The sequence below is a fragment of the Ammospiza caudacuta genome, chromosome 7 (assembly GCF_027887145.1).
Source record: "Ammospiza caudacuta isolate bAmmCau1 chromosome 7, bAmmCau1.pri, whole genome shotgun sequence".
NCBI lineage: Eukaryota > Metazoa > Chordata > Aves > Passeriformes > Passerellidae > Ammospiza > Ammospiza caudacuta.
The window spans coordinates 32,238,539-32,264,971 of NC_080599.1; the positions used below are offsets into that span (position 1 = coordinate 32,238,539).

At 38.7% G+C, this 26,433-nt stretch overlaps 1 protein-coding gene across 1 annotated transcript in view; it reads right to left on the reverse strand.

Annotated features, from left to right (window-relative positions):
• Nucleotides 1–25,733, reverse strand: part of BTBD8 (BTB domain containing 8) — a 31,197-nt gene extending 5,464 nt beyond the window's left edge. The window contains exons 1-16 of the mRNA XM_058808572.1: nt 25,504–25,733; nt 25,257–25,427; nt 20,085–20,335; nt 19,107–19,224; nt 16,021–16,110; nt 13,827–13,907; nt 12,677–12,773; nt 11,966–12,054; nt 11,659–11,761; nt 7,448–7,630; nt 6,504–6,641; nt 5,371–5,500; nt 2,800–2,861; nt 1,474–2,101; nt 1,074–1,164; nt 365–504 (exon numbers count right to left, since the gene is read on the reverse strand). Coding sequence (XP_058664555.1) covers nt 365–504; nt 1,074–1,164; nt 1,474–2,101; nt 2,800–2,861; nt 5,371–5,500; nt 6,504–6,641; nt 7,448–7,630; nt 11,659–11,761; nt 11,966–12,054; nt 12,677–12,773; nt 13,827–13,907; nt 16,021–16,110; nt 19,107–19,224; nt 20,085–20,335; nt 25,257–25,427; nt 25,504–25,613 — 2,482 coding nt within the window. The 5' untranslated portion in view covers nt 25,614–25,733. The remainder of the gene's footprint in view (nt 1–364; nt 505–1,073; nt 1,165–1,473; nt 2,102–2,799; nt 2,862–5,370; nt 5,501–6,503; nt 6,642–7,447; nt 7,631–11,658; nt 11,762–11,965; nt 12,055–12,676; nt 12,774–13,826; nt 13,908–16,020; nt 16,111–19,106; nt 19,225–20,084; nt 20,336–25,256; nt 25,428–25,503) is intronic.
• Between the last annotated feature and the right edge of the window lie 700 nt (nt 25,734–26,433).

Below are 26,433 nucleotides of genomic sequence, written 5' to 3' on the forward strand. Positions count from 1 at the left end.
GCATAAAGCAGTATGCAGCCCAGATCTTTGAGGCTTATTACAGATGCACAACCTACAGAATTTCTGTTGAGCTCAGTCATGGTTCCAAATGCAGAAGTGCAGGGGATCAGCAAATGGAAGCCTCTGCAATGCAGATTAAACAAGCAGAAGAAAACACCGACTGGCAGTGAAGAGCGTCTTTTAAGTATTTTGAAGTTGACACATTAATTTGCATTTTACAGTTTAGGATTGTCACCAAAGTGAAATATGGAAAAAACCCAGAATTCTCCAGAAGATTTTTCCAAAGACTTGCGCAAAAAACCAAACAAACCTCAAAGCTTTGCATAATAGTGGCAGATCATTGAACTGCTGTGGGAAACTTTACCTTGGTTCTTGGGAGAATTGGTAGGTGTGTTTTGAGTCTTCTGCTGTGCTGCAGAACTCATACTCACATTCCCTTTTTTCTTCGGTACAGCTTGTACATTTTGATCATTACACCCTTTTCCTATTGGTTTTTTTGTCAGACTGCAAAAAAATCATTACATCCATTATTTCCGGGCTTAGATCTAGCACTGTTTAAGTATATTTAAACAAGAAATATACGTGTTTCAATGTGCACACATATATAAACATTGAAAATGCAACCTAAAAAGTAAACTTTTTGAAATAAAAACTAAATATGTATCTATATTGTCAGTTTATATACAAACATGTATATATAATGACCCATTTCACAATGTCATTTCAGCTGTCTCCTGTCCAGTTCAATTTAAACTATTCCAGAAACAGTAAGTTTACAACACCTTGTGTAGTCATTAAGTGTTCCAGTATGCAGAATTCTGAATGACCTATAACAATTTAAAAATTATTAACATGCAACAGTCCAACACAAAAGCCAAATCAGTTTTATCTTTACAGCAATGTTGCCAATAGCTAACTCAAATTATTTTGCAAATAACATCCTACACACAACCATTCTCAGAATAAAAAGAACATCTAATGGTAAGCTTAATAGTTCACCTGAAACCTTTCTTCCCAAACTTATACACATCTATGCACACATCTATGTAGCAGCATGTTGCTTTGTAACATACCTGCTTGTTGTGGCATTAGCCTCAAGCTCAGTCTTTTTTTTTTTGGTGGTGACTCCATTTGATACCTTCACAGATACCTTTGTTTTCACTACTGTAGAGTAAATTCAAAGTTAATTACAGAGAGAATGCACTGCACATAAGTACCAAAAAAAATCTAATATATGAAGATCAGTTATTGAGAAGACCATATATGCATATATGCTAAAATTGTAAAATGTTTACTGTTTTAGGTGGCTATTAATTGACCAAAAAGTCAGTTTATACTCATTTACAGGATAAGAATGTAACTCTTAGCAATTTATAGTAGATTGGCTTAGAGCTTCCCTGGCTGGTTTTCAGTGTATGACCAGCCTGAGACCAATCAGAAGAGGACTTTAAAGAAAGAATTATAAAAAATTACCAGTCTGTTTTTTCCCTTCCTCTGTTGATTTATCCTCTTTGGGTTCCTCTGTCTGTTCACCCGCATTCTGGATATCCATGTTTGAATTTGCTGACTTGCTGGAAGCTGCTGCCACAGTCACCAAGGAGGGAGATTCCTTCCCTGTGGTTTTTTTCAATGGCTTTGTTTTGTTCTGCATGCTTGAGGTTACTGTCAGCACTTTAGGTCTGGCACCTGCAACTTTTCCTTCATGATTCCTTAGTCCTTTGCTGCTTCCTGAATTTTTTTGTCCACTTGCAGATGATGTCTTTTCTATATCTTGCTTGGTAAGCATGCTTTCAGCCTTCACATTTCCATTATTTTCTATTTTTGTCTTTATAACAGCTCTAGCCTTTGGCAAAGCAGCTTTTTCCCCAGGTTTGGAATCCTTAGTAATCTTGGAAACTAATTTTTTGCCATCTTTCCCCTTTACATCCTCATGCTTTGAAGTCTTATTAACAGTGTTTCTATTGGTGGATGCATGTCCAGATGCTCCTAATCCATCAGATTTCATTTTATCCTGATTAGTGGAAGAATCTCCCCAGCAACCTTTCTTGCCGTGTTGTGCCCGGGAAGTATTCCTTATGCCAACAGATGTACTTTTATTTAGCTAGGAAAAAAAATGGCATCAGAAAAAAAACCAAACAAAACATACTTGTAATGTATGATTTTACAGGATGATTTTAACCATTACCAAACAGTGTATCCACACAGAAATGTCAATATTGATTCTCTCAGGTAAAGAGGAACTCAAACATGGAGAATTAAGTGCATGAAAGGGAATCTTTGTGATACCAGTGTCATTGCAATGTATGCAAGACTGTCAAATCATGTGAAACCCATACTGGTTTTTTACAAATTAATAGTGTAGTTTTGAGTGTGAGTTTCAATAGAAGAGTTGTTGAGGGCACTAATAAAATTTTTTCAGAGCAGGGAGTGTAACAGGCTCAGTGGTGTGGTGGCTTGTGATAATAGCAGAGATTCATTAGCTCAGTAGCAAAACATTTGCTCTGGGAAACAGACGAGTTTCATTATGTAGCAAGAGAGGAATGTGAGGTTCTGAACACAAATTCCTGCCTTTTATTTGGGCTTATCTGTTTGAAAATGTCGCAGAACACAGTCTAAGTCCTAAGATGTTTCCAGTAGTCATTACTGATTCTGCAGAAACAGTTTACAAGAAAATACAGATTTTTCAAAACATAGTTCCATTAAACAATATGGAAAATAAGTATCAATTTAAACAAATAATGAAAATGGTTTAGTTTACAATTATCTGAATGTTTTAAATGTTTGGATGTAAATGTTTACCTGAGAACTGGTGAATACAGGTTTTTTGCCAAGTCTTCGGTCATCACCCTTGTCAAATGCAGCTGTAAAAGGAATAAGCAGTTTCTTCACTGTTTGGCAGGAAAGGAGGGGGACAGAAATCAAGCCAGCCTACTCAGTTAACATCATGTGAAAGCAGAAAGCACTTCTTTGGGTCCTGATTTACTCTAGAAAGGCTAATTTTGGTGACATGGTAAATATTAAGTCGAAATACATGGCTTTATGTTTAGAACAAAAAATGTGGGATCTACAATGACATCACATGGCCATAAGCAAGTTACTTAACTCTTCTGTTTCCCATGTCCATAGTCAGACTTTTGTTTATTCAAGCTCAATTCATTTATAGCTAGCGGTGCACTGAGACCTTTAAAAGTGTACAAAATTTACAAAAATATACTTTCAAATTTAGAGTACTAACAGCTTTTAAGTGTGTTGTTAATTATAAGGTATTTATTTATACTATAAAAAGAAAAGATTAATTACATTGAAGTAAATTATATTAGTTTTCAAAATTGGCAAAGCCAATATACCTAAATGTACACAGAAAGGTCATAGTGCCTCTTTAGACAGCATGCAGAGTAATGTCATGAGAATTATCCCTGTGATTGTCATGTGGAGTTTTCAGGCAGTGAATGCCTTTTTTTCCATCTGATATACTATGGGAGGAAAGCAGTTTTCAACAAAGCTTTTGAATCAATTGCACTTGTAGAACACAAAAGGGATATTTATAGACACTGTACAGACCCAGAATCGATAGGTTTCATTTATGTCTGTATTCATATTTCAACTGGAAAAAAGGTTTTGCAAAAAATATATTTAAAAATGTAGGCATTCAGTGCCTCATGTTCTGAGGTACTATACATGGAAACATTTTTTTAATGTATAATACAAAAATTCTGCTGAATTCTTGCTAAAGATACTAAAAATAATTTTTATATAAATCTCTAAAAATCACACAAAAGGTATGCTGAAAATGGCACCCCAGGGATCTAATCCTTTTTCTAGCAATGACTCTGCATATTAATACATACCAATATATTAAGACCAAATCCTTATAAACTTGTGCCTAAGAAAACACAAGGCTGTAAATGAAAAAACCACAATATCATCTCTCTTACTTTGGCATTTTCCCTCCTCTATTTTAGCCTTCTAAAGCTATATAGGCTAAATTTCTAGGAGCAAAGCCACCATCAGAAATCTTTAAGATGAAAGTTGATCTAAGTTATCCTACATGCATTTCACCTGAAGATTAAAATTTGTCTAGCAATATTGTACGATTGCTTGCATGTAACTAAAACCAGATAATTAATGCAAACATTTCAGCCTTTTAATATATATAACATATGCAACTTTAGTCACAATTTAACCTAAAAGAAAACAAAACAATTTTTGGCAATATGGAGTTTGGAAAATTAAGACACACCTTGATTTTAAATATTTCTTTCTATTGAAAGCACTAATGTAAAGTAGCCAAAGCATTGTTCACAATAGGGACACAAGCATCTTAAAATTAAACCACCCCAAATGAGAACAACCCACCCTTTTTTCTAAAAGCAACTCCTCTGCTTCTGAAGGATTTTATAATCAAGAAGCAATCCTATCCCTGTTCTACAGAGTAGTATATTACTTGACTATATTCCTAAATCGTGCTTAGAAAGACTGTCACTGCATCTTTCAGCATGTAATTGTAGAATAAAATTTGCATCTACCTCTAGGTATATAATTATGAAATTGCTACTAATGTCTTTAAGGATATAAAAAGGTTCACATCTCCTTTGAATCAAAAGTGATTTGAATTCAGAGCAGTATTTAACATTCTTTTCTTTTACAACACTGTACCGTCAAAGCTAATATTAAACCAGAACCTGAACTCCATCATCAGTTCCACATCCTCAGAATACTCGTGTACTTCAAAACAAAGGAGCATTCAGAACAAAAACTCCCTTTTGCTGGAAGTGCTGTCTGTTCAAATGTTGAGAGCACACCATGCAGCTCCTTGGGGGCTCTCTGCAGCAGCACACACAAGATCACAATGCCAGCCAGCCGAGCAGCCCAGCTCTCTGCATTTGCTCCCAGTGCAGGACGAGCATTATGCAAGAGACGAGCAACATTTATACATCATGGAGAAAGCGATAAAGGACAGAAACAGAGTGCAGAGAATGGATAATCTGCTTTGGGCAAATTTAATTCATCCACAGCTCTTATCTCCTTAAAAATGAGGCAGATCAGGTTTTTAATCCTACTGCAGTGTTTTCAGTAATTTAGAGTAGCTGTAAATAAGAATAGAATGCATCTACATGATGGTGGAGGGGTTCTATCATATATACTCCTAACAAGAAAAGCAGGGAGGACTCTTCACAGAAAATGACCTATTGATTCCCATGTTTGAAACTACCTAAGCATGCCATCATGCTTCTATTCTAAAACACCACTTCAAAACACAAAGCAGCACAAATTTTGCTTCAATTTGTATCAGGCTCCACAATTCCATCTGCATTGTATCCACTGAACAGATTGCTAAAAAATTCTAATGCCGTTTGATGCCAGACATACCTGCTTGTATTTTCTGTTGATGGTCTGGCCTCATCAGCTTCCAGCCTTCTGTGTGACGAACAGCATAAAAAGACTGAACCAGGAAGACCCAGAGCTTATCACGCAGCGCCTGGATCTTGCACGTAAAACCCTGTGTTCAAGTAACAAATCAGCAGCTGGCGAGGGGCATATTGTCATAGCAACCAGTCATTATTCCTTTCAGAATCTACTTACTCCCTAAGCTAGATCAATGATGTCATCACTTATATTTTATAACGGTCTGCTAGATGGAGATGCTGTTTTTGAAGGTTTATTCCCACCACAGTGATTTTTTCTATAGTTTAAAACCTACAAATTACAGCACTAGTAAACATGACATTGCTCTCATTGCTCTTTTTTTCCTTTTCTTTTTTTTTTAAATGAACCCCATAATAGCTCTTCACTGTCAGCTGTGTCACAACAAGGTCAAATACTCCAGGGAAAAATAATGTATTTGATTAAATTTTCATTGCTTTGACCAAGTAAATCTGTAATAGCACCAGATTGCAGTAATTAATGTTTCATTTATTTTTTATTCTTTGTCATACTGTTTATGAATTGTTCCCAGAATTAGCCAACCACAGCTTAAATGTCATTATTTAGATTGTATGAATATACACGGTATGTTACACACATGGAGCCTGACACCTCCACCCAATCCAAAAAACACACACTGGATTAAGTGTCAGTCCTTGCTTCAGAGGACAGTTTAAAAAAAAGGTTCACAAAAAGCGGGGGAAATATTTAGGAAGGAAGAGAATAAACTCTCTTCCCCTGTAAGTTTTAGGTAATGCAACATTTTGCTAAGTTTTTCTCTTATCACAAATTTAAAGTGATAGTAAAGATCAATGGGGCAGTGCTGCCCATAGGACTTACATTTTCAGTAATACACAGGATGTTTTTTATTGCCAGGATGGGGTTTCTCTTTAAAGTAAACAAATGCCTACGTTTTCTGTACTTCCAAAAGGACCTTGGATTTATGCAGATGCTTTTCTGTCTGACCCCAGTTGCATGACTGAGCCATCTGAGCTCACACCATATCATCTGATTTGAACCATGGCATGAAACTGTACCAGAATAGTTTTTGTACAAGCACTGCACATTTAAGAACCTACCATCTCCTCCACATTTGCGGACTCCAGCAAAATATCCACTGCTACAAGAAGAAAGCAGCTATTTTCATTTTTAATGCTTTTTTCAATTGCATTGAAAATTAGTTCGAGGAGGTCAGGTTTGCTGCTCATTGCCTGTGCCTGAGGAAACAACAAAAGGCAGTCGTTTAAAACAAAAGCGTGTACTTTGTATGCAAAAGCATTACCGAGCAGAGAGGATCTGCTATCAAGCTGTGCAGGAGGTATTCCAAAGCTGAGCATCTTCTTTTGTATCCATTCCACAGCCCCACCCCTCTCCAGGCCTCCAGCAAATTATCCTGAGGCTTCACTCGTTAACAGAAATCTTAGGAACAAGCACACTGTGATGAATTTACAGCCCCATGCAACTCTGGATCCAAAGGCAAATTCTTTTAATATTTCCCTCTTTATTTTTTGCACTCCTCTGTATATTATATCATATTAAAAAACATATTTCACAGGAGAAATGGACAGGCTAATTAACAAGCTGGGTGACTAGGTGAGCTCTCACCAGAACCTGCAGCATTGCCACATTCGTGCAACTGATGACAGAAATCAGTAGCAGTTTGAGTACGCTGCTCATACTCATAATCTTGTAAATCTGGGCTGTTTTTCCAGGGGTCTGAAAGCTTTTTTGAAGCACACAGACACTGTCCCACTAAACCAATTGGAACTTTTGCTTAACTGAAGCACATACCCTGAATGCAGTATTAGCACTGTGTATCAAAGCATTTACATGCTTTAAAACAAACCTGAAAAAACCCACCCCAAAACTCTTAGTTTTGGTGTTTTTTTTTTTTTTTTTCCCGTAGAATTGTAATTCAAAGCAAAACCTGAGACTATTTTGGTAATTTAGCAGCCTGATCTTTCAAAAATGTGACATAATTCAATTTATTTGGAAGCATATTTGAACTTGAGGGCACTTTTACCTGCAACAAAACAGAGAAGCCTTCACTTTGTACTATGTGCAGGAAGTTTGCAACAATAAAGGTTACACATTCCTCGTGTAGCCGTGCTGCCAAGGCCACAGCTCTCTCTGTCCATTTCACTCGGGGCAGGCTATTGATCAGCCGGTCACTCTCCATCAGACGGAGAGCAGCATTCTTGTGGTTCTTGAAACAGAAACAGAAATTAGCGTGTTGCCAAGCAATTACCTAAAGAACTGCTGATTGTAAAATAGCATCTGTTCAGTTACTGAGCTTTTACACAGGGATCCAATCATGTCATTATTTCCCTTATTTAAATAATTTTTGGAGTCTATAATTCTTAATATTATATGTGCCTTTGAAACTAAAGCAGAAACAGAAAGCTCTATTGGTTCAGTTTTGCCTGAAGCTGGGTAGTGAAGTTTTAAAGTTTTCAATAGCTTTTACTATATTTTTTCAACTGTGTCATTACATACTGCAGTCCTGAAGATAAAAAGCAAATGTTTGCTGGAGAAGCTGAATAGAGAAAAAGATCATAGGTCACCAAAAGATGTAATAAATTCATTAATAAAACTGCTAAGTTGAGGTTTTAGGTGAGTGTGGATGGCCTAGCATTCCAGATACAGAAAAAACTTTTTCATAATTATGAATCTTTTTGCTTTATTTAATGGAATTGGACAACAAATATTTGTCTTCCCAGATGGAGTTCTAACTGAACTTACCCTCTTTGTTGTTTAAAGTTTCTCAAAGGAAAGTAACTGTTACATTTCTAGTTACCTTTCAAACATGCAAACAGAGTTGCTGATATTTATTATCCTGGTCTGTGTCTTTGGTTCTTTCATGCATTGCATCAGCACAGTACCTGAGGGCAATTTCTACTGGCTAACACAGTTACTTGAAAAGAACTTGGAATTTATGGTTATCCACATTAGAATGGCCTGAAAGCTCCATTCAATGTGACCTAGCAGGACACTGATAAACTATGCAGTAACACTTGAAAAAGCAACGATTCAGATAAATATTTGACACAAAAACCCTTACTGCAAATTCAGATCACAATCAAATTCGTCCTATGCAAGTTAGCAGGGAGTACCTTCTTTGTGCAAATTATAGTTAAAAGATAAAATCTGACCGTTCATTGTTAAAATATACTTTAAAAATGATTTTACTCATCTCTGGGCAAAGTAGGTTTGCTTCTCTGCAGATCATGTAAATGAAGAGTTACATATATGCTCATGGTTTGATTTTGCTCCCACTGGACTCAATTACAAGCTTTCTGAATGTCTCAAATTCAACCCCTGCTCACAAGGCAATAAGCATTTACTCCCATTAGACACTTCCAGTGAAATATAAAATGCCTTCATTGACTTTTAATTAAATCAGCACTTTGTAGAAGTGATTCTAACTGAATTTTACTTCTCTTGTTGTACTTTTTTCCTAACCATTTTAAAGTGGAGTCCACTTATCTAAAAACTCAGTAATTTTCATGCATGAAGTTGAGACCTCAGGGACAGGCGCACATAAAGCACCTGGACAGTGCTTTAAATGATACTCCCATTTTAATGTTTCTGTGTTCATCATTGTGGTCTCACAGGGATTTTCCCATCAACAATCTCCTTTTCTTTACACCTGTTTTATTTTCCTCTAAAGGGCTGTCACATTAACTAGGTTTTACATTTCCAGCATCAGTAAATTAAAGGATGAGGAGAGTTATACTGTTTAACTGGGTGTAAATGTTTAAAGTTTTACAGCAGAGAACTCTAGCACAGCAGAGAAAAAGGACTGTAAATTTTACAGTAGTCCCTGCAAAAATCAATGTCAGACCTTTTCTTCTTCATCCCTCAAGCAGGATTAAAGCATTTTTGCAGATTGTGAAAAACTCCCCTGGGAATTTCACCAGTTTTTGGAATGGGTGTCTTAAATGCTGAAAGGAATGCTCGCCAGAACCGTTCTCTGGGCAGTAGAGGCTTATGCTTTATCATTTAATTTTGTAACTCTAGATGCTTTCAAGACTTCAGTCCATAAAATACCAGTGACTCTTGCAAAGACACATCAACACAAATTTTAAATCATTAATATGGGAACTAAAATCCACTTTAGTCCAAACTGCAAAAACCTTCCAGCGAAGCTGGGTACACAAAGGGGGCAGTACCAAGTACCACAGTGCCATGGCTGTTCTGCAAGTGCTGGCAAGTTTGTGTATTTCAACACAAACTGTAACCACAGCATCTTTATTGACTAGAATAAGCAGAGGGGAAGGGAGGTCTGAACATCCACCTTTCAACTGTCCCAATAGCATTGCACAAGGGCCTAGAGAAGGACCTAGAACTGTGTCTACATGTGCTTATAGCTACAGTACACGCCTGAGGTAGTTTGGAGCTGGAGGTGGGTGGTGGTTTAACTAAGAACAGCTGCAGATCAGAATGAACTGCCTTATATCTGAAAATGTTACTTAAAACTTCTCAAATTTTCCACTATGCATAATTGCTATGTGTATATCCTAGGAACAGTCCAGTATGCTGATATAATATAGTGGCAGAACACCCAGCATCTTGAGATACTAGACATACTCTTGAGGTATTATGGCTGCCGTCTTTGTTCTGTTAGATTGATGCATTGTGGTAGAACTGCTCAGATTTTATAACTGTGGATATTCTCAAGCTTCTCTTGACTACAGAATCACAGCTGAGCTGGAAGGATACCCTCACAGGTCATAATTCCAACTCCTGGCCCAGCACAGCACCATCCCCCAGAGTCCCACCCTGTGCCTGAGAGCATTGTCCAAACACTTCTGGAGCTGTGCCAGGCTGGTGCTGTGACCACTGCCCTGGGGAGCCTGCCCAGTGCCCAAACACCCTCTGGGGGAAGAATCTTTACCGAATATCCAACCTAAAGACACAAAGCTCTGCAATCTGTCATTTTTCAGGCTTTCAGCTGCTACTCCTAGCTGACCTGCTGGCCTCAGCACTTAAAGTACTTCATCACACAAATCCTGCCAGTCCCAAGAAGGCTTCACAGTCCTTTCAGCAAGGGGTAGTTCTTGGCCAAGAAGCACAACTCTTGAACCAGGGCTATGTTTGACCGTCCATGGCCACACCAGAGCTATTTAGTGTGGGTAACACAGGAGCACAGACACAGGGACAAGGACTTCAGCAAGAGATCTATGTCACATATTCAGTTGTTGGGTTGTGTGCTAGAACCAGAATCATGCTGTGAATGTTACCTGAGCTAGTTAGATTACATTTTGTTTGTGACAATCCACATTGCAGTTACATACACAGACAGTCATGTTTGGCAACAGCTCTACAGATTTACCTTTATTGCTACATACTGTTCATATATCTGTTACAATTCAGTGTATTTACAGGCTGAGTACTTGACCAAAGATCTGTTAACAGGTCTAGTTCAAATCAGTTACCTTAAGTCAGCTCTAAGCATAGTTGATACAGAAATACAGTTAGAAAATACTTTAAATTTAGGCAGGTATAAATTGGAACAATGTAAGTGCGTGCTACAAAAATTGAAAGCTGAGCTTTGGGGGGACCAGTGTAGTACTGTTATTGGAGAAGTAAAAGATATGGATACCATACTGCTACTTTGTTTTTGTAAAGTCAGCCCGCCTGTAAACAACTTATGATCCCTGATAGCCAGGGACCACCTGAGGTCTGAAAAAAAATGAAATCAATTTTTTCCAAATTAGAATACAGGCAAAGATGAGAAGGCAATCACAAATGATGTATGCCACCACATAACACAGAAATTCATACAGTGATTTCCTGTTTCTCACTATGCATATACATAATCAGAGAATGACAGGATGGCCTGGGTTGAAAGGGACCTTACAGGTTCTCTAATCCCAGCCTCCTGCTGTAGGCAGGGATACTTTCCAGTAGACCAGGCTTCTCAGAGCCCCATCCAATCTGGCCTTGAACACTTCCATAATGTTGCATTATAATGTCACAGTTGCATTTCATAAACATATTTTCTATTACTGTGGTGGACTTGGATGTCACTAGACTGTGTATCATGAAGCTTAACAATGACATTTCACATCAAAATAGTTTTTAAAATTGTTATTTTAATTGGAACTTTTACATAGTATAAATGTACTACAGATTTAAGAAACTGTATTTATTATCTCCTAAATTACATTGTACAGCTAAATAAGGAAAAAATTCACATTGCTCTATTTTTCTACAAAGCACACTACTTACCAAAGAGTTAATCAACATAACAAGACAATTGTTCTGAAGTTCAGTAGGTAAATTGGCAAAGCTTTTCTCTGAAAAACATCTTGCAAAATGTTTTCCTACCCATCTGTTGAAAAGAGAGCCATTCTTAGGTAAGGAAGATGAAAAATGTTCTATCTTCACTTGTTAGCATAAGTGATACCTCTAAAGTATTGTGAAGAAAAAACATTCAAAATGTAGACATTTCATATGCCAAAATAAACCCTATCTTGCAAAATAAAATAATTTCAACAGAAAGCAGATAAAAACAATTTTATTTTATTTTACTTACTTCATGCAAGCAGCGTATAGGTTTTCCACTCCCAATGAATGAGCAATAGCCATGCATTCTAGTACAGGTTGCTGTTTGCCAGGAACAGGCTAGAGTTGTTAGAAAATTATTACAGTTATTGTACATTTGATTTACAGAAACTATACAGAAATACAAAATCTTCAGTTCAAAGATTCAGAAGGAATGTCAGCTGCCATGGTATTTAATTTTGTTTGCCTTTATGCAGTCATCTATTTCCACATGTCAGTAAAGCAGAATTCAGCCTCATGAGCCTAGTGTGTGGAAATGCTCAATTCTAAGCAGGTGTTTGTTTTAAAACCAATTTTAATTGAACAGACTTTATTTCTAAATACATGCCCATGAAACAAGATAGGCAAATACACAGCATTTCCACATGGCCCCCAAGAGCAGTTACATTTACAGTAGCACATAATAAACTACCCTGAGTGTAATTTAGTACATTGAATTAATCATGTGGAATACTGCTTTTAATCAGCTGGGGTTTCCAAGTGTCTATAAACAGGTGATGATATCAGAGGCCTTACTCCCACCACCTATCCCAGATTCACACCTGAGAACAGGGACTGCTGACTTCAGCAGCACCTTGATCATGTAGTTCTTACATATCTCGTCACTATGATTTAGTGTTAAGCAATAGATTTGAAATTCTCAGGCTCTGTAGCTCACCAAGTAGCATGAGAAGTGACATACCTTTTGGAAAAAATTGCAGTAATCTCTTTTCAAAATGTAGATAGCTACTCCTTTTAGTCCATCCAGCCCATACATGTCTGCAATGCTCAACATATGACTGAAGAGAAAGCAGTAGTGATAGGAATTAAAAATCCTTGTGATATATGAATTTTCCTTACAGAACAATTTACATGCTAACTTTATTACCTCTTGGTTCAGTCAGAACTTACTGCAGAAAGAGACTGATAACCAAGTGTTATATCAGTGCCAAAGAATAATCTTCAAAGCAGAAACATACATTGACCTAATAATAACCTCCCAGCCATGGAGTTCAGCCTGTATAAAAACAAGCCTCAGTCATAGCTGAGACCTGTTTAGAAGACTCTCAGTTTCTCTATTTTAAGGACAGCAAATGAAAAAAATATTTGTGCCAGTGGGGTTCTGGAATTTTGTAGGGTTTTCCCCCAAGATTACATAAAATGTTATTGATGACATTCTTAAAAAAAAAGTGAGCAAACTATTAATTATTTTATATAATAATCAATACCATAATTTTACTTTCTAGATCAATTAATTAGCTAAACATTGGTATTGGGACACATTATAAACAATTCCATATTTTTAGGAAATGGTAGCATTTTAATGTTTAGTGGCAAGAGTTCATCACCTACTATATAAATGGTTACAGAGAATAATTCACAAATTTCAGATTTTACTTCACTAAAACAGGATTATACATAAAACAATGATTAAAAATGATCCCAGAAGAAAATGCCAACATTTACATTAGTTCCTATATATCATCATTCATGGATCTAAGACTATTTCACCTTTTCATCACCTTGAGAGATTATTCAAAAATAAATTAAAAATATGAACTATTATGTACTATCACACATTGTATATATATTGTCTGAAAACTAAAAGGAAGGTACAGGCCAATTGGGTATCATTTTGGTATGAAACATCATCCTGTTTTTCACTCTCCTCATAGAGTATTCCAAAACCAGCTGGCACACCTTTTCCAGTAGCTGTCAAATAAATAAGATTTCTTCAACAGCTTTTTTTTTTTTTTTTTGAGTCTTCCTTTTGATTTTTAACTGAGAAAATACAGAACAATCAAACAAGCACAAACTAAAATGAAAAAAGAATAATAAAATTTGGCATATACCCAACATCAACTTCGTCCGGGAAGTCCAAAGTAGCTCCATATATAGAATGCAAGACAACATTCATTTCTGCATGGCTTATGCTGCAAAAAAGAATGAAAAAATACAAATGAAGACATGCCCATAATAACCTGCATCACATTTCTTAGCCAAAGGAAGTTGGCAAAAAAGCTGATACATCATCCAGCTGCTCTGTGAATGGAAGGCAAATGATCAGATAAAATTAAAGCAATAAGATTTTGCAATACAGAAGTATCTAAATGGACTACACTTGGGGTGAATTTAGCTACTCAATAGATTTGCTGAAACTTTCTAACACTTCTGATCTTTAAAAATAAGCAATAAACAGACTAATACTAATAACTATATTATTTACACTGATAATATAGAAGGATTTTTTCATCATTGCCAAGCTCTTTACCAGCAATAAATCAACTAATAAGTAACTATATATTTTAAAAGTTTTTATTATAAGTACTCTAAGTCTTTATTTTAGGATATATTTTTGTTCATGCAACACTAAAATATATATTTAGTAGTTTTATCACAATGCTAAGTAGAAATGTTCCTCAGAGTATTTAGTGTTTATTCAGATTAAGAAAGCTGGCAGACCTACACAGCAGTGTTTGCATCCTTTCACAGCCCCAGCATCCTAATGCAGAAAGGCACAGAATGCCTCAATGACGGACACAATCTGAACAACACTGTCTTCTACTTGTGCACATACATTTTTGTGTGGAGTCTTCAGGACTCACAAGTGCTGTGTGCATTGGTGTAAATGGAATATTCATGCAGAACTAAGACCCTCTAAAACGTCAGACATGTTGAAGCAATTGACATGAGTGACTAAAAGCAAAAGGAAAAGAAGCCAGCGCTGCAAACGCAAAGAAGCAATATCAGCCCAGCTGTCTCCCTGTATAGCAGCACACACAACAGCCATAAAGGCAGCAAGGAGGAGTTTCCCCACAGCCTTGACAGCTGTTACCTTAAGCAAAATTCTCATTATTTCAGAATAAGCCATATGTACTTCATTTATAAGTGTTGTAGAAAACAGCACAGAAACCAGCACTAAGCAGAAAAGTGAACTGGAAAAGGTAAAATTATGCATATGACTCATAATAACAGAAATTATGAGACATTGGCATGAGAGCAGTCTCATATAAGGATTCAGTACTTCTCCAGAGAATGCCTCTACTGAAAAATAAGGATAAAATTTCTTAACCACAGAGAAATCAATTACAGAGAGATAAGTGTAAACACCTGACTATCAGCCTCTAAAACACCATAAAAATGAAGGAATAAATTAAATTGCAAATATATTGCTTTATAAAGCCTTGGAATTATAACCAAATCAACACATAACCTTTGTGATGTTGCAGCAGCATTATTACACTGCCAGGGAACTAAAATGAACATTTAAGAAAGTATCACTTGGCCAAGAGATTTTATATTAACACAAAGCAGTTACATTTTGCAGCACTGTAAGGTACACAGTTCTTTCTGAAGAAAACTGAGTCAACCAACATCATGCCTGAAAAAAAAAGCTAACATGTACATGGATCAGTACTCCTCTGCTTTTAAAGGAAATTGAATGTATTTCAATAGAGTTTTCTGATACTGAAAAGATCTCTAACCTAACTACTGAAAAGAACAGTCCCCAGCTTATCTGTGAAGTCTTAAGTATTCATCCTACAGTGACAGCTCCATTATTCTCATGCAGAAAGCCATGGTGAACAAGCCCACTAGATAAAATTGCTTTAGTGTATGCTGCTGAAATATCATAATTAAACACTATTTAGGAAATGTTATTTATCTTTACATTGTAAATATACTTATTGTACAAATAAATAGGAAAATACACTGATCACACACATTTCATGACATGTACAACAAGAAGTGAAAGAAAAGAATTTTCAAGAAGATTGTGAATATTAAAACATACTCTACACAAAAGGATTAGTGCCCTTCTGCTGATGAAAAAGACGTTTCTGAATCATCTGACAATATTAACAAATACACTACACACAGAGTTTCATCCTGAAGTCAAAACAGTACTCAGGAAATGTATCAGGCTGGAGAAAAGTGTCAAGGCATATTAATCTTCAGCGCTGTGTTCACAGCACAGTTGTTACATATTTGCAGCAATTGTAAATTGCCTACCTTTGCTCCCACACGACTTGCAGAGACAACACTTACCCTTGAAGAGTGATGTGCTCTTGAGAGCTCTCAGCCCAACTTCCACTCAGCATGGCAGCAAAGTAACTAGATCTGGCACATAAAATGGCCCTGAGAGAGAAAAAGTAAACATTATTCCAGTACATACAAATATTCATGATGAGACTCTTTGATAACATTGACTTAAATCTTTGCCCTTTATGCATTAAGGTGTCGCTGTGTACTGCATGCCTTTTCTCCCTGTATGTTTGGAATTTCAAAATATGCTATAGAAAAAACCAAACAGTACTCTATAAATTTTTCAGTTAAAGCTTGTTTTTAGTATGACTTTGAGATTCACACAGAGGAAATCTATTACCACAAGCATCTTCCTTTTATATAAAATTTCACATTTATTTCTCCTGCTTTATTTATATTTATAAATCAGAGTAAATAACAGTTATTAAATAAAGTAAATAAATAGTTTATACAGCCCCTTTATAAACAATTATATCCTGAACATCTTAAATTCTTCTATTACAAAATGGGTATTTATCAAAATGATAAGTATGTAATGTCATGTATTCAGAATTTTCTACCCACCAAATTCAAACAAAACTTGCTATTAGCACATGCTGGGACAATAAGATGTGTTTTTACAACAAGAGCTGTCAGCTACTTCTGTTCACACTTAGTGTCCTTCTATATTTAAAAGGCATATAACTGGCCATAACAGGGCTAATTCAGTTTACTACTACATCCATAAAAGAGAATAAAGAAACCCCAGAGCTGCAGTCTGTGTAGCTCAGTATCTCTATCAGTATCAGTCTTCCAAATATCAGGTCAGAAGACCTTTGCAGCAGGGCTCTTAAGGTGGAAGTGCAGTGGCAGAGAGGAAGACAAGACAGTGGATGAAAACTGCTTTGTGATTTCAGTTTTCCATATCCACACCAGTTAAAGTGTTAGCCTTTATGTACCTTATCAGGCTTACTACAGCCACAGATAATATTCTCATACATAGAATTTTGTCATTACACTTTTATTTCTAAAATTAGCTTATGTCATGTATTTCCTGTGGCAGAAAAAGCAAAACATTATACTAGGCTTGAGAATCCTTTCTGTTACATGTATTTGTCTCTTCAAATGTTTCTGAGCACTCTCATTTTGCGTAGGAAGAAGCATGAAGAAGACTATTTATGGTCTCTTTTACAGTCATTTTATATTCTGTATTTTCTCATCTCTCCTCCTGCTTCAGAAGTCTCAATACTTTAATTAGAAACTTCTGGCACATTCCTCCCGTGAGTCATCCAGCAAAAATAATAATAACAAAGCTTTTACTAAAGGCTTCATATCTTAGTGAAATACATCCACATGTAAATGGGTATTACATCCTAACCTGAAGTGCATGAAATTCTGGGTACACACACAATCTTTTTGTTATAAGATACAATAACAGTATCATAGAGATATGGAATACACTTATCTCCAGTTTTTTATTCTGTTAAAAATAAATTTTAGTAATGAACAGTGATCAGTCAACTTCAAGGGCATAATTAGAATTGGTATTTCAAAGACTCATTTTAAGTAAGACAGGTACTCAGCAGAATATGGACAAATATGCAGTACCTAAACTTAAATTTTATCAGCATATATTTATAAAGTATATGGAGATACTAAATTATTTTGAAATAAATTTCTCTGTGCTTTCCTACAGTGATGGTTGGTGCCAGTTTTATTACCAGCCAAATCTGACTTGCTTCATGCAGAGCTCTGTAAGAATGCAACACTAGGAAGACATAAACCAGCAACACTGAAGTCTATTGGAAGTTGACAGGACTTCATGAGAAGGTAAGGAATACTGACACAAGTGGTGGGGGACTCTGGGGGCCTAGTCTGTCTCCTGTTTGAGAACTTAAAAAAAAAAACCCTTACAGTAAGTAAATCATTGCGGTGCTTTTGCCACAATGAAATTGAAAGTTCCATTGCCCTTATTAGCTCCTACTGTTCACATGACCCAGTGCTAAAACGAGCTCAAGTCCTGTGCCTGTTTCAGAACACCCTTGTTTTCTCTGTGATTTACTGCTGTATCTTCTGATGCTAGTTAAACTAGATACATAGCTCCAGGCAGTAAGTGGCCTAAATTAAAGCTCTGCTGATAGAAGCTCTTTGTTGCAGTATTTTTTCTGCATTAAAGCATTTGTTTTTCAAACTTACGTATCTGAGAACATATAATGTAGACCAGAAGAAACGAACATTCTTTACTACACTTCATTCTGAAAATGTAGCACATATCCAAATACCCACACAATTGTGATATACCTTCTCTAAAGATAGTGTAATGTCAGTAACAAATTGTCCCTCCAGTTTTGTGTTGAAAAAGTACTAAAAGTAATGGAGGGTTTTTATAGTCCCTCTCAGTTACTTTATATTCTCAAAGGGAACAAAATACAGGCTGTCTAGTTTGCTATCTCAAATGTAAACAGACCTATATCAAAAGTACAAGGAATGGTACTGACACTTTAATTTGCTTTCCCAAGCCACAGGAGTACAATAAGCCAAAGTTCTTAAACGGTCTTGGACTTTCAATCTAGGAAAGGCTCCTGACAATCTTTACATCTACATAACTGAAGTAATGAAAGTAAAACCAGATTTTGTATGCACAGATTCTGAAGAGCCAAAACAAAAATTACTGCTCCAGAAATTTTCTGCCTATATGGAAATTTTATTCAGCATTAGTAACTGAATAGTTTATTAGTAGATTTTTGTTTTCTTTACAGATCACAGTTTTTAAAAAATATTTTGTTATTCATATATATATTTATATATATATATATAGTTAGGAAAAAAATCTACAAGTATTTCCATAAGTATTTGCTCAATATATGAGATTACAGTGGCAATCTTAAAACTGCTAAAAGCACAGTTGTTTTCAAAATAGTGGCAGTTGATGATAAATTATATTCATTAATATCAAAGTACAGCCACTCCACACATAAGACCTAAAACCTGTAACAGTTCACAGCTACAGAACAGCGCCAGCAAAAGCTTCTTAGAGATAACAGTAATAGCAGCATTTTATACCAGATGGTTATTGATTGAAAAACTCTTTACTGTAAATACTTATGTACCTGTGAGCTTGAAAATTTTTGCCTTCTACGCAAATATTAATATCTGGGCAACAGCACTTCTTGTAGAGCATCAATAAGTCTTCTCCTAATACAGATGCAGTTTCTACTTTGGAATTACCTGCATATAGGAGGAAAAAGCTGTTTTCACTTGGTCAGGTGTACAAGAGACTATTGGCAGTGCACAGACAAAATATTTGAAAAGAATCTGACCTAATTAAATTTTTTCATATTGCATATTCAAGCTTTTCCCTGAAAAGTTCTCCAAACATCACTTTTTACTTCTTATTTTGACTTATCAGAAACTTGACCAATGCTCCCTATTTGGTATCTACAGAAGAGCTACAGTTACTCTTTCATAAGATCATAAGATCACCCAGTTCATTCTTTTCTGCAGAGGTCTGGCACTCTGCACTGAAGAAGCACAGCCCCTGAGGAAGTCTGGGGAGATGCAGTGCCACAGGTCCCACCTGAACAGATGTGCTGCTTGAGCCCTGGCACTGACACAGCTGGAGCAGCCAGCACCTCTGGGGAAGATGCAGTTAAACTTCCTTGTATGATTTCATTCAGAGCTGTAGTATGGCAGATTCTGAAAGGTTCCAGAACCCTCCTAAAACAGCAGTGTAACCAGTGCAATTCGCTAGGGAAGGAAAACAAGGGAGAGACTCTACTGTGTGGAAGTCCCACATGGTGAAGAGTGGAGCTCACTGTATTCCAGGGAAAAGGCAGGACATGGTGGTGACCATGCCTGGTGCCTGGCAACTCCAGATTTATTACATCACACACAGGCTTGGAACTGTGCTTGCCTAACTTCTGCAGCAATTAATTTCTTCAAAGTGTGAGATCATGAGGTGGACCAAAGAAAAGAATATCCAGCTGTGCTGTAACAATAGTTTTAATTTTGCCTGCATTTGTACAAGTGTAGAACTATTTGGACAATTTAAAAGACAAAAAGAGAAAAAAGTGCAATTCCAAACCTACCTGCAGCAGCTTTGTCACTTTCTGCATCAATGACAGCTTCTGGAATTTCTTTCTCAATACCAACCAAACAAACAACTCCTTTCTGCACAGCTCCACTTGGAGTAGTCTGATCAGCTGGTGTTCTTTTGCTTTGTCCAAGACAATTTACATTTTGTTGAGTGTTATGAAGACTAGTAGTGTTGCTTTCTTGTATTATCGTCATAAACAGCTCCTCAGTTTCTTTAAGATTTATATCAGATGAATATAGAATCCTAGAATATGACACTGATTTTTACTCTCATGATTTTTCAATTGAAGAAAACAAAAAATTACATTTTTAATCTAACAAAATTCATGACCAGAAAACAAAGAATTGGACTCTCTTGTGCTTAAAAAACCCAACCTTTATAAAAATGTATCTTTGGAAAACTTATTTCTGCAATTGCTTGAAAAGCATAAACAAGCACCACAAAATACCAAAACCATCTAACATCAAGATTACAGTAAAAAAATCATAAAAAATGTATAGAGATAGAAATGAATTGGAGAAATAAATTTTAATCTCAAAGGAAGCACTTCAAGCACAAAAATTTGCAGTTAAGATTACCCAAGAACTTTCACTTTGCCTATCTAGTAATTCCAGCTTCCCACTTTCCCATCTGTTTCACCAGCTTATTTTTGGCTCAGGATCTGGAAAGGCTAACAAAGCCTGCAGTCTGTGACTGCAGAGATCTCACATTTATAGAAACATACTGCACTCCAGCACAGACAACACGTCTTATCCTTGGTTTCATACCATCTAGATGAAGTTAGCAAAGTTTAACAGAAGAGCTACAGTTCCTTTGGATGCAGCAGAAATATCCAGAGATCTGCTTTAGTCACTCACTCCATGGCAAAGAGGCTTTTTTGTTAATACTCAGATAACAGTAATTTGAGTGTGTTATTTGAACACTGTACTCTGACAGGGCAGAGAAAACATACAAAGAAATCATCTTCCTTCTTGAGTCCTGTATTTAAAGGATTGAGATAGGTAGCATTTTTTTGGTCTATGTGATACAGGTCCTCACCAGGAGAGAAGAAGAAATAAGAATGTAGGGAATAAGAACGTTAATATTTTGTTTAATTTTGAAAGCACGCATCAGGAAAGGATGCAACAGGAAGAATAAGATTTCACATGGAAAGAGCAAGATCAGGACCCTTTTCACATGGGATTTTAAGGTTGTTGTGTATCTATGTGCTTTCAGGTCTCCTAACCTATGAACTGACCATCTATTGCTTTTCAGATATAAAATGCTTCCCAACCTAGCACAATAATAGCAAAAGGGAAAGACAATTAAAAACATCTGTACTGCTGATTCCCTTATGCCCAGGGAAAAGAACAGTTGTGCCAAAAAAATCCACCTGCAAGCACCACAAAAAGCCCTTTATGCAGCTGATCAGTTTTCAAGTTCCATGAATCAGTCAGAGAAGATACTCCTTGCATGGTAAGGTACACCACATCAATAGGCACAAGTGATAAAAGGGAAGGACCATATCAGAACAGTCTGTATAAACTACAAAATTCCAAGAATATGTGTGGCAGGGCTATTCTTCTGAAATAAAGTGGTCTGCAACCATACCCCCCCCCCTAGGGGCAATACACAAGCAGAGATATTAACAGTACAATTGCTGAGGTGTATACATAAATGAATTCAGTACACATGCATAACTCAGGTTTGTTTCCTCTAAAACCCATTATCCAATGGGGACTATGGCAGTCCAGCAACTGGGAAACTCATAGACAATTTATTTGGAAAAGTAATTTCCTTTTTCACTACTTTATAATCCAGTGTTATCCAGTGGAACTCTAACTGGAAACTGTATTTAAAGAACAAATATTCACAAACATTCTATTTGGCATAACTTGTTTATGAAAACCTCACATGGAAGAGAATATTATGCTGGAAATAGTGCTAATCCACCACTTCTGTAGTGTCAGTATGATGCTGTGTAATTTTAACAGGTACCCCACCTTATGGCTTGCGGTTTTTTCCCTGTACACAGAAAAGAATCTGATAGACATGAGCAACAGTGAGTTTGCAAGAGGTGTGGCTAGGTGGCAGATGAAACAGGAACAGGGTATCTGTTGTATTCATAGCAGTTACTATAGCTGGAGATTTTTTATACAAAGGAAAGGTGTGCATACACAGACTCTACTGAAAGAAGTTATTGCCATCATGCTGCCTAGAGGTTACCTTCTAAAAGATTTCTGCCTGCACCTAAACAAGACGTAGCATCCTTGTCCTGCCTGGTACAGAATTCTGTAAGCGTAACATGGTTAAAGGCTTGGCTGGTCTTTAAATCAACTGCTGGTATTGCAAACTAACCCCTGTGGCAGTAACTGTCACAATGACAATCGTATTCCTTTGTATTTGATTGTATTTGATTGCTTTTTAACTGGATCTCACTGTCATTTGGTCCTTCTCTGTCCTTCCTTGTATTAGACCCTCTAACAGAAATATTAAGAGATAATATCTAGATTTTTATTGCTAAAGCAGTATTTTGTCCATCTGCAAGAGAAAATAAAAAGCAGTTTGCCTCTCAGCAGGCAAGACAGTAATGATCTGTGACAGACAGCCATCCTTCAGGGATGCTGATTTTCTCTTCTTGAGGCACACTGCAGAACCCTGCCTAGGCAAGCATCTCCAGCCATCAATGTACTTGCAGCTGCTGATGTTTTTCTAGTTGTGTCCTGAAGAATGACAGAAGGCTACTGGAGGGCAGAGTGAATATTGCATTAATTTCACCTGGGACAAATGTAGCATGCATAGTGTCTTCTGGGGACCAGAAGTTTCTTCCTGGTGTCCTCAGATTATGCAAGTGTACAGAGGGAAACAAAGCACTGCTTAGTTGCTCACCTACTTTGTGCTGAAGCTATGCGGAAAGATCAGCATGAAGTTTACTATGTCCTGTCTCCTGCCCCAAACAAGAGGGAAGAGGAGCTGCACAGCCTTCAGCACCCAAGTGACACATGGCCCACTTCAAGTCTCCTGATGAAGGGAGACAGAGGCCCACAGGAAGCATGCATCACTGAGAGGCAGGCCAGATATAGCTCATGAGAAAATAAAGTCCCCAAATCCCCATGGAAAGTTAAGTCTTACTTGGGAAAATGAAAGCGATAAAAGAAGCTGAATACAAACAGGAAAAGGAATGAGATTTTGTTACAGCTTTGATGAACTCTGCAATACTGTTACTAGTATTCTACTTCTCCATATATACAAGAAACCAGAACTTTCATAGAAGAAATAACTCTCTCAGGAGCTCAGCTGCAGCTACAGGTCTCTGTTACAACTCATCATGGCAGTTTACATGCTCGAAGAACCAGGCTGGCTTCCAGTACAACTAAAGCTCCAATTTAAGGCACTGTTTTGCACTTATGAAGATCTAATTAATTTACATCTTAACAGTGAGAAACCACTGAGATTCAGCAGCCACTGATACTACTTGATCACCTGAACAATGGATTAGGCTCTTTTCAACCAATCCTTTCTTTGGTCCAAATGAGTTCAAAGTTCAGTGCATTCTGTAAGCATCAATCTCCACAGAATGTGCTAGGTTAGAGGACTCAAAAGGTGAAGTACCAAACAGCACTGAAAACTAAATTAAGAAAAAGCAATTATCTTGCAAAGCACACTTCATACACAGCTTAGAACATATGGGGAGTTCATTTGAAGATTCTAAACTCACCGTGAAAAGATACAAGGTTTACAATTAGTTGAGCTGAGTTTAAAGGTGTTGTCCAATACCATGCTTTTTGGAGAACATGCAGAACTTCCTTGCCTTATAGCAAACTCAGACAAAACTGAAAGCAAGTATCAGTGACATATGAAGTGCTTACCATTAGGAATACAAGCCCCTGATATAACAGTATATAAATAATTATTCAGAATAATTGTTTCAAAATTAATTTCATTTTTTTAAATTGCATTCTCCTACTTCTCTATGAAATTCTTCTGTAACACCACTTAGATGAATGTGAAAGAAATTAATGGCATCACAGTAACAATGAAATCAGGAAAAACACAAGACAAAACCCATGCTGTTTTGTTTCTTACCACTTGTTTTGCTAATTCTCCTGCCACGCTGTGGCAGTAACCGAACAAATGCCTGGTAATCAAGCTGCTCCACTGCAAGGATTCTATGTTTCAGATATTACTCTGGGCTCAAAGTTTTCTTTCATAATTAGGCTGTGTTTCAAGTACTAAACTTTAAACTGCAACACTATCACGTTGCTGTTGGCAACAATCTCAGGAGCCTGCAAGTACCTACATTTTCTAGGCACGTCTTGAATTCATGTGAAATCCCAGAATGATTTCTTTCCACCACTTTGCTCCTGGTGCATTCCTGTAAGTGCCGATCAGCTCTAACACCAACTCTTTTTTAGGGAAAGTAGGTGGCAATACCAGAGCTTTGTTACAGAAAAGCAGTTCTTTGAAAAAGGGATTAGAGAAACTTAGAAGAAGGAGGATTGCAAGGTCTGGTGGCAGCACCAGCCAACACCCCTCATGAAACTCACCTAAGGTTTGGAGCAAGACATGAGAGATGTTGCATATGTGGCACTGGGAAAATAGCTGGCAGTGCAAGAACATGCTGGCCCTTGCACTAGTCCCTGGGGAGCAGCCAGCCCACACATCTCCCTCTGGGATCCCAGCCTGCACCAAAGCTAGACTGTGTTTGGCCTGTGGTTCACTAGGACTTGAGAGATGAGTTTTGAATTTAATGCATTTTCCTCCAACTTGCTGAAGTTCTCCTCGATTCCTATATCCATAACTTTTTCAAATATGAGCTGAGAGTTGGTTTTATTTGCAGTTTTCATCTGGGACTCTTCCTGGAAAGGGTTTTAGTAGGCACAGACAATCTCAAAGGACTTGTGCTGGTTTTTCCTCTTTTTCTATTACAAGACCTTTATACACAACAAAAAAGCACGCTAAGGTGGAGAGTACAGCCATGTGCTATCAGCAGAAGGGCAAAGGCAGAGGAAAAGAAGAAGTTACAGAAAGTCCTCTGCAAACTCTGCAGGAAGGCTGCGAAAGTACTGCCTTGAATGGGAAAAGCTTTAAAACAGGTACTGGCACTGGGAGAAAAGAAAGAGGCATGACACGGGAGCGATGATGCCGAGCCAGCCCATCGATCCCGCCGCGGCCGCGCACTCACCGCAGCAATTCCCGTAACTCCGCGGGTTCCAGGCCGTGCAGCTGCAGCTGCCTCCCCACCAGACGTTCGCAGAGCAGCGGCGCCCGCGCCAGCAGCACCGCCCGGTGCACCCGCACCTCCTCGTTGCCCACTTGGAAGGTCACGTCGGAGTGGGTCCCCTCCGCCAGCAGCCTGCGGGACGGCACCGTTACTGCGTGTCCCCGCCCCGCCCGGCGCCGCCCCGGCTCGGCCGCCGCCCCGCGCCCACCTGTCGAGGTCCTGCCGGAGCTGCTCGGCCAGCGCCTCCTTCAGCCGCTGCCTCTCCGCCGCCGCCGGGCCGGGGCCCTTCGGCACTGCGCCGCCGCCGCAGCGCGCCATGCGCCGGCCGCCCCTCCGCCCCGCGCCCGGCACGGCGACAGACACCGGACAGTCGGTGCCTTGGCGGCGGGCCGCCCCACTGACGGAGAGCACCGGGACGGCGCTCGGGGCGCGGACAGTAACCGGCCACAGAGCGGGAGCGCCGCGGGACTCGCGCCCTGCGGGACGCGGCTCCTTCCCCGCGCCGCTCGCGGGGCGGGGCCAGCGGGAGCCTACACCAATGAGAGCCAGTGTTGCCAGCCTGGCCCCGCCCCCAGTAGGGAACGCGAGGGGAGGGTGGGGCCTCCCCGCTGAGGGCGGGGCCTCACTGATGGGGCGGTGCCTCAGCCGGCCGAGGGCGGGTGCCGCCGGGAGTGCGCCCCCTACCGGCCGCCGCTCCGCCCCACACGCGAGGGTCGCTCCCGCACACCAGAGCAGCTCCCGCACACGTGAGCCGTTCCTACCGCGGAGCGCTCCTGTACTCGAGGGCCGTTCTCGCATTCGAGGGCCGTTCTCGCACTCGAGGACCGCTCCCGTACTCGAGGGCCGTTCCCGCACCCGAAGGCCTTTCCCGCCGAGTCCCCCGAGCGCAGCGCCCTCGTGTGAGGGGCCCGGCGTTCCGCGGCCGCCCCTGCCGTGTGCACCTGCCGCGGGGAAGGAAGCGGGGCGGGCTGCGGCTTCCGAGCAGCCGGTGCTCTGCAGGACAATCCCTGCTCCCCAGACTGTCTTGCCAAAGCAAAACTGCTGCACAGGCGATAGAAGTATCTCTGTGCCACCTCCTGAGACTAGGGAGAGCCTTTCCAGCTTCACAGTGTAAGTAAGAGAAGCACATAACCATTTA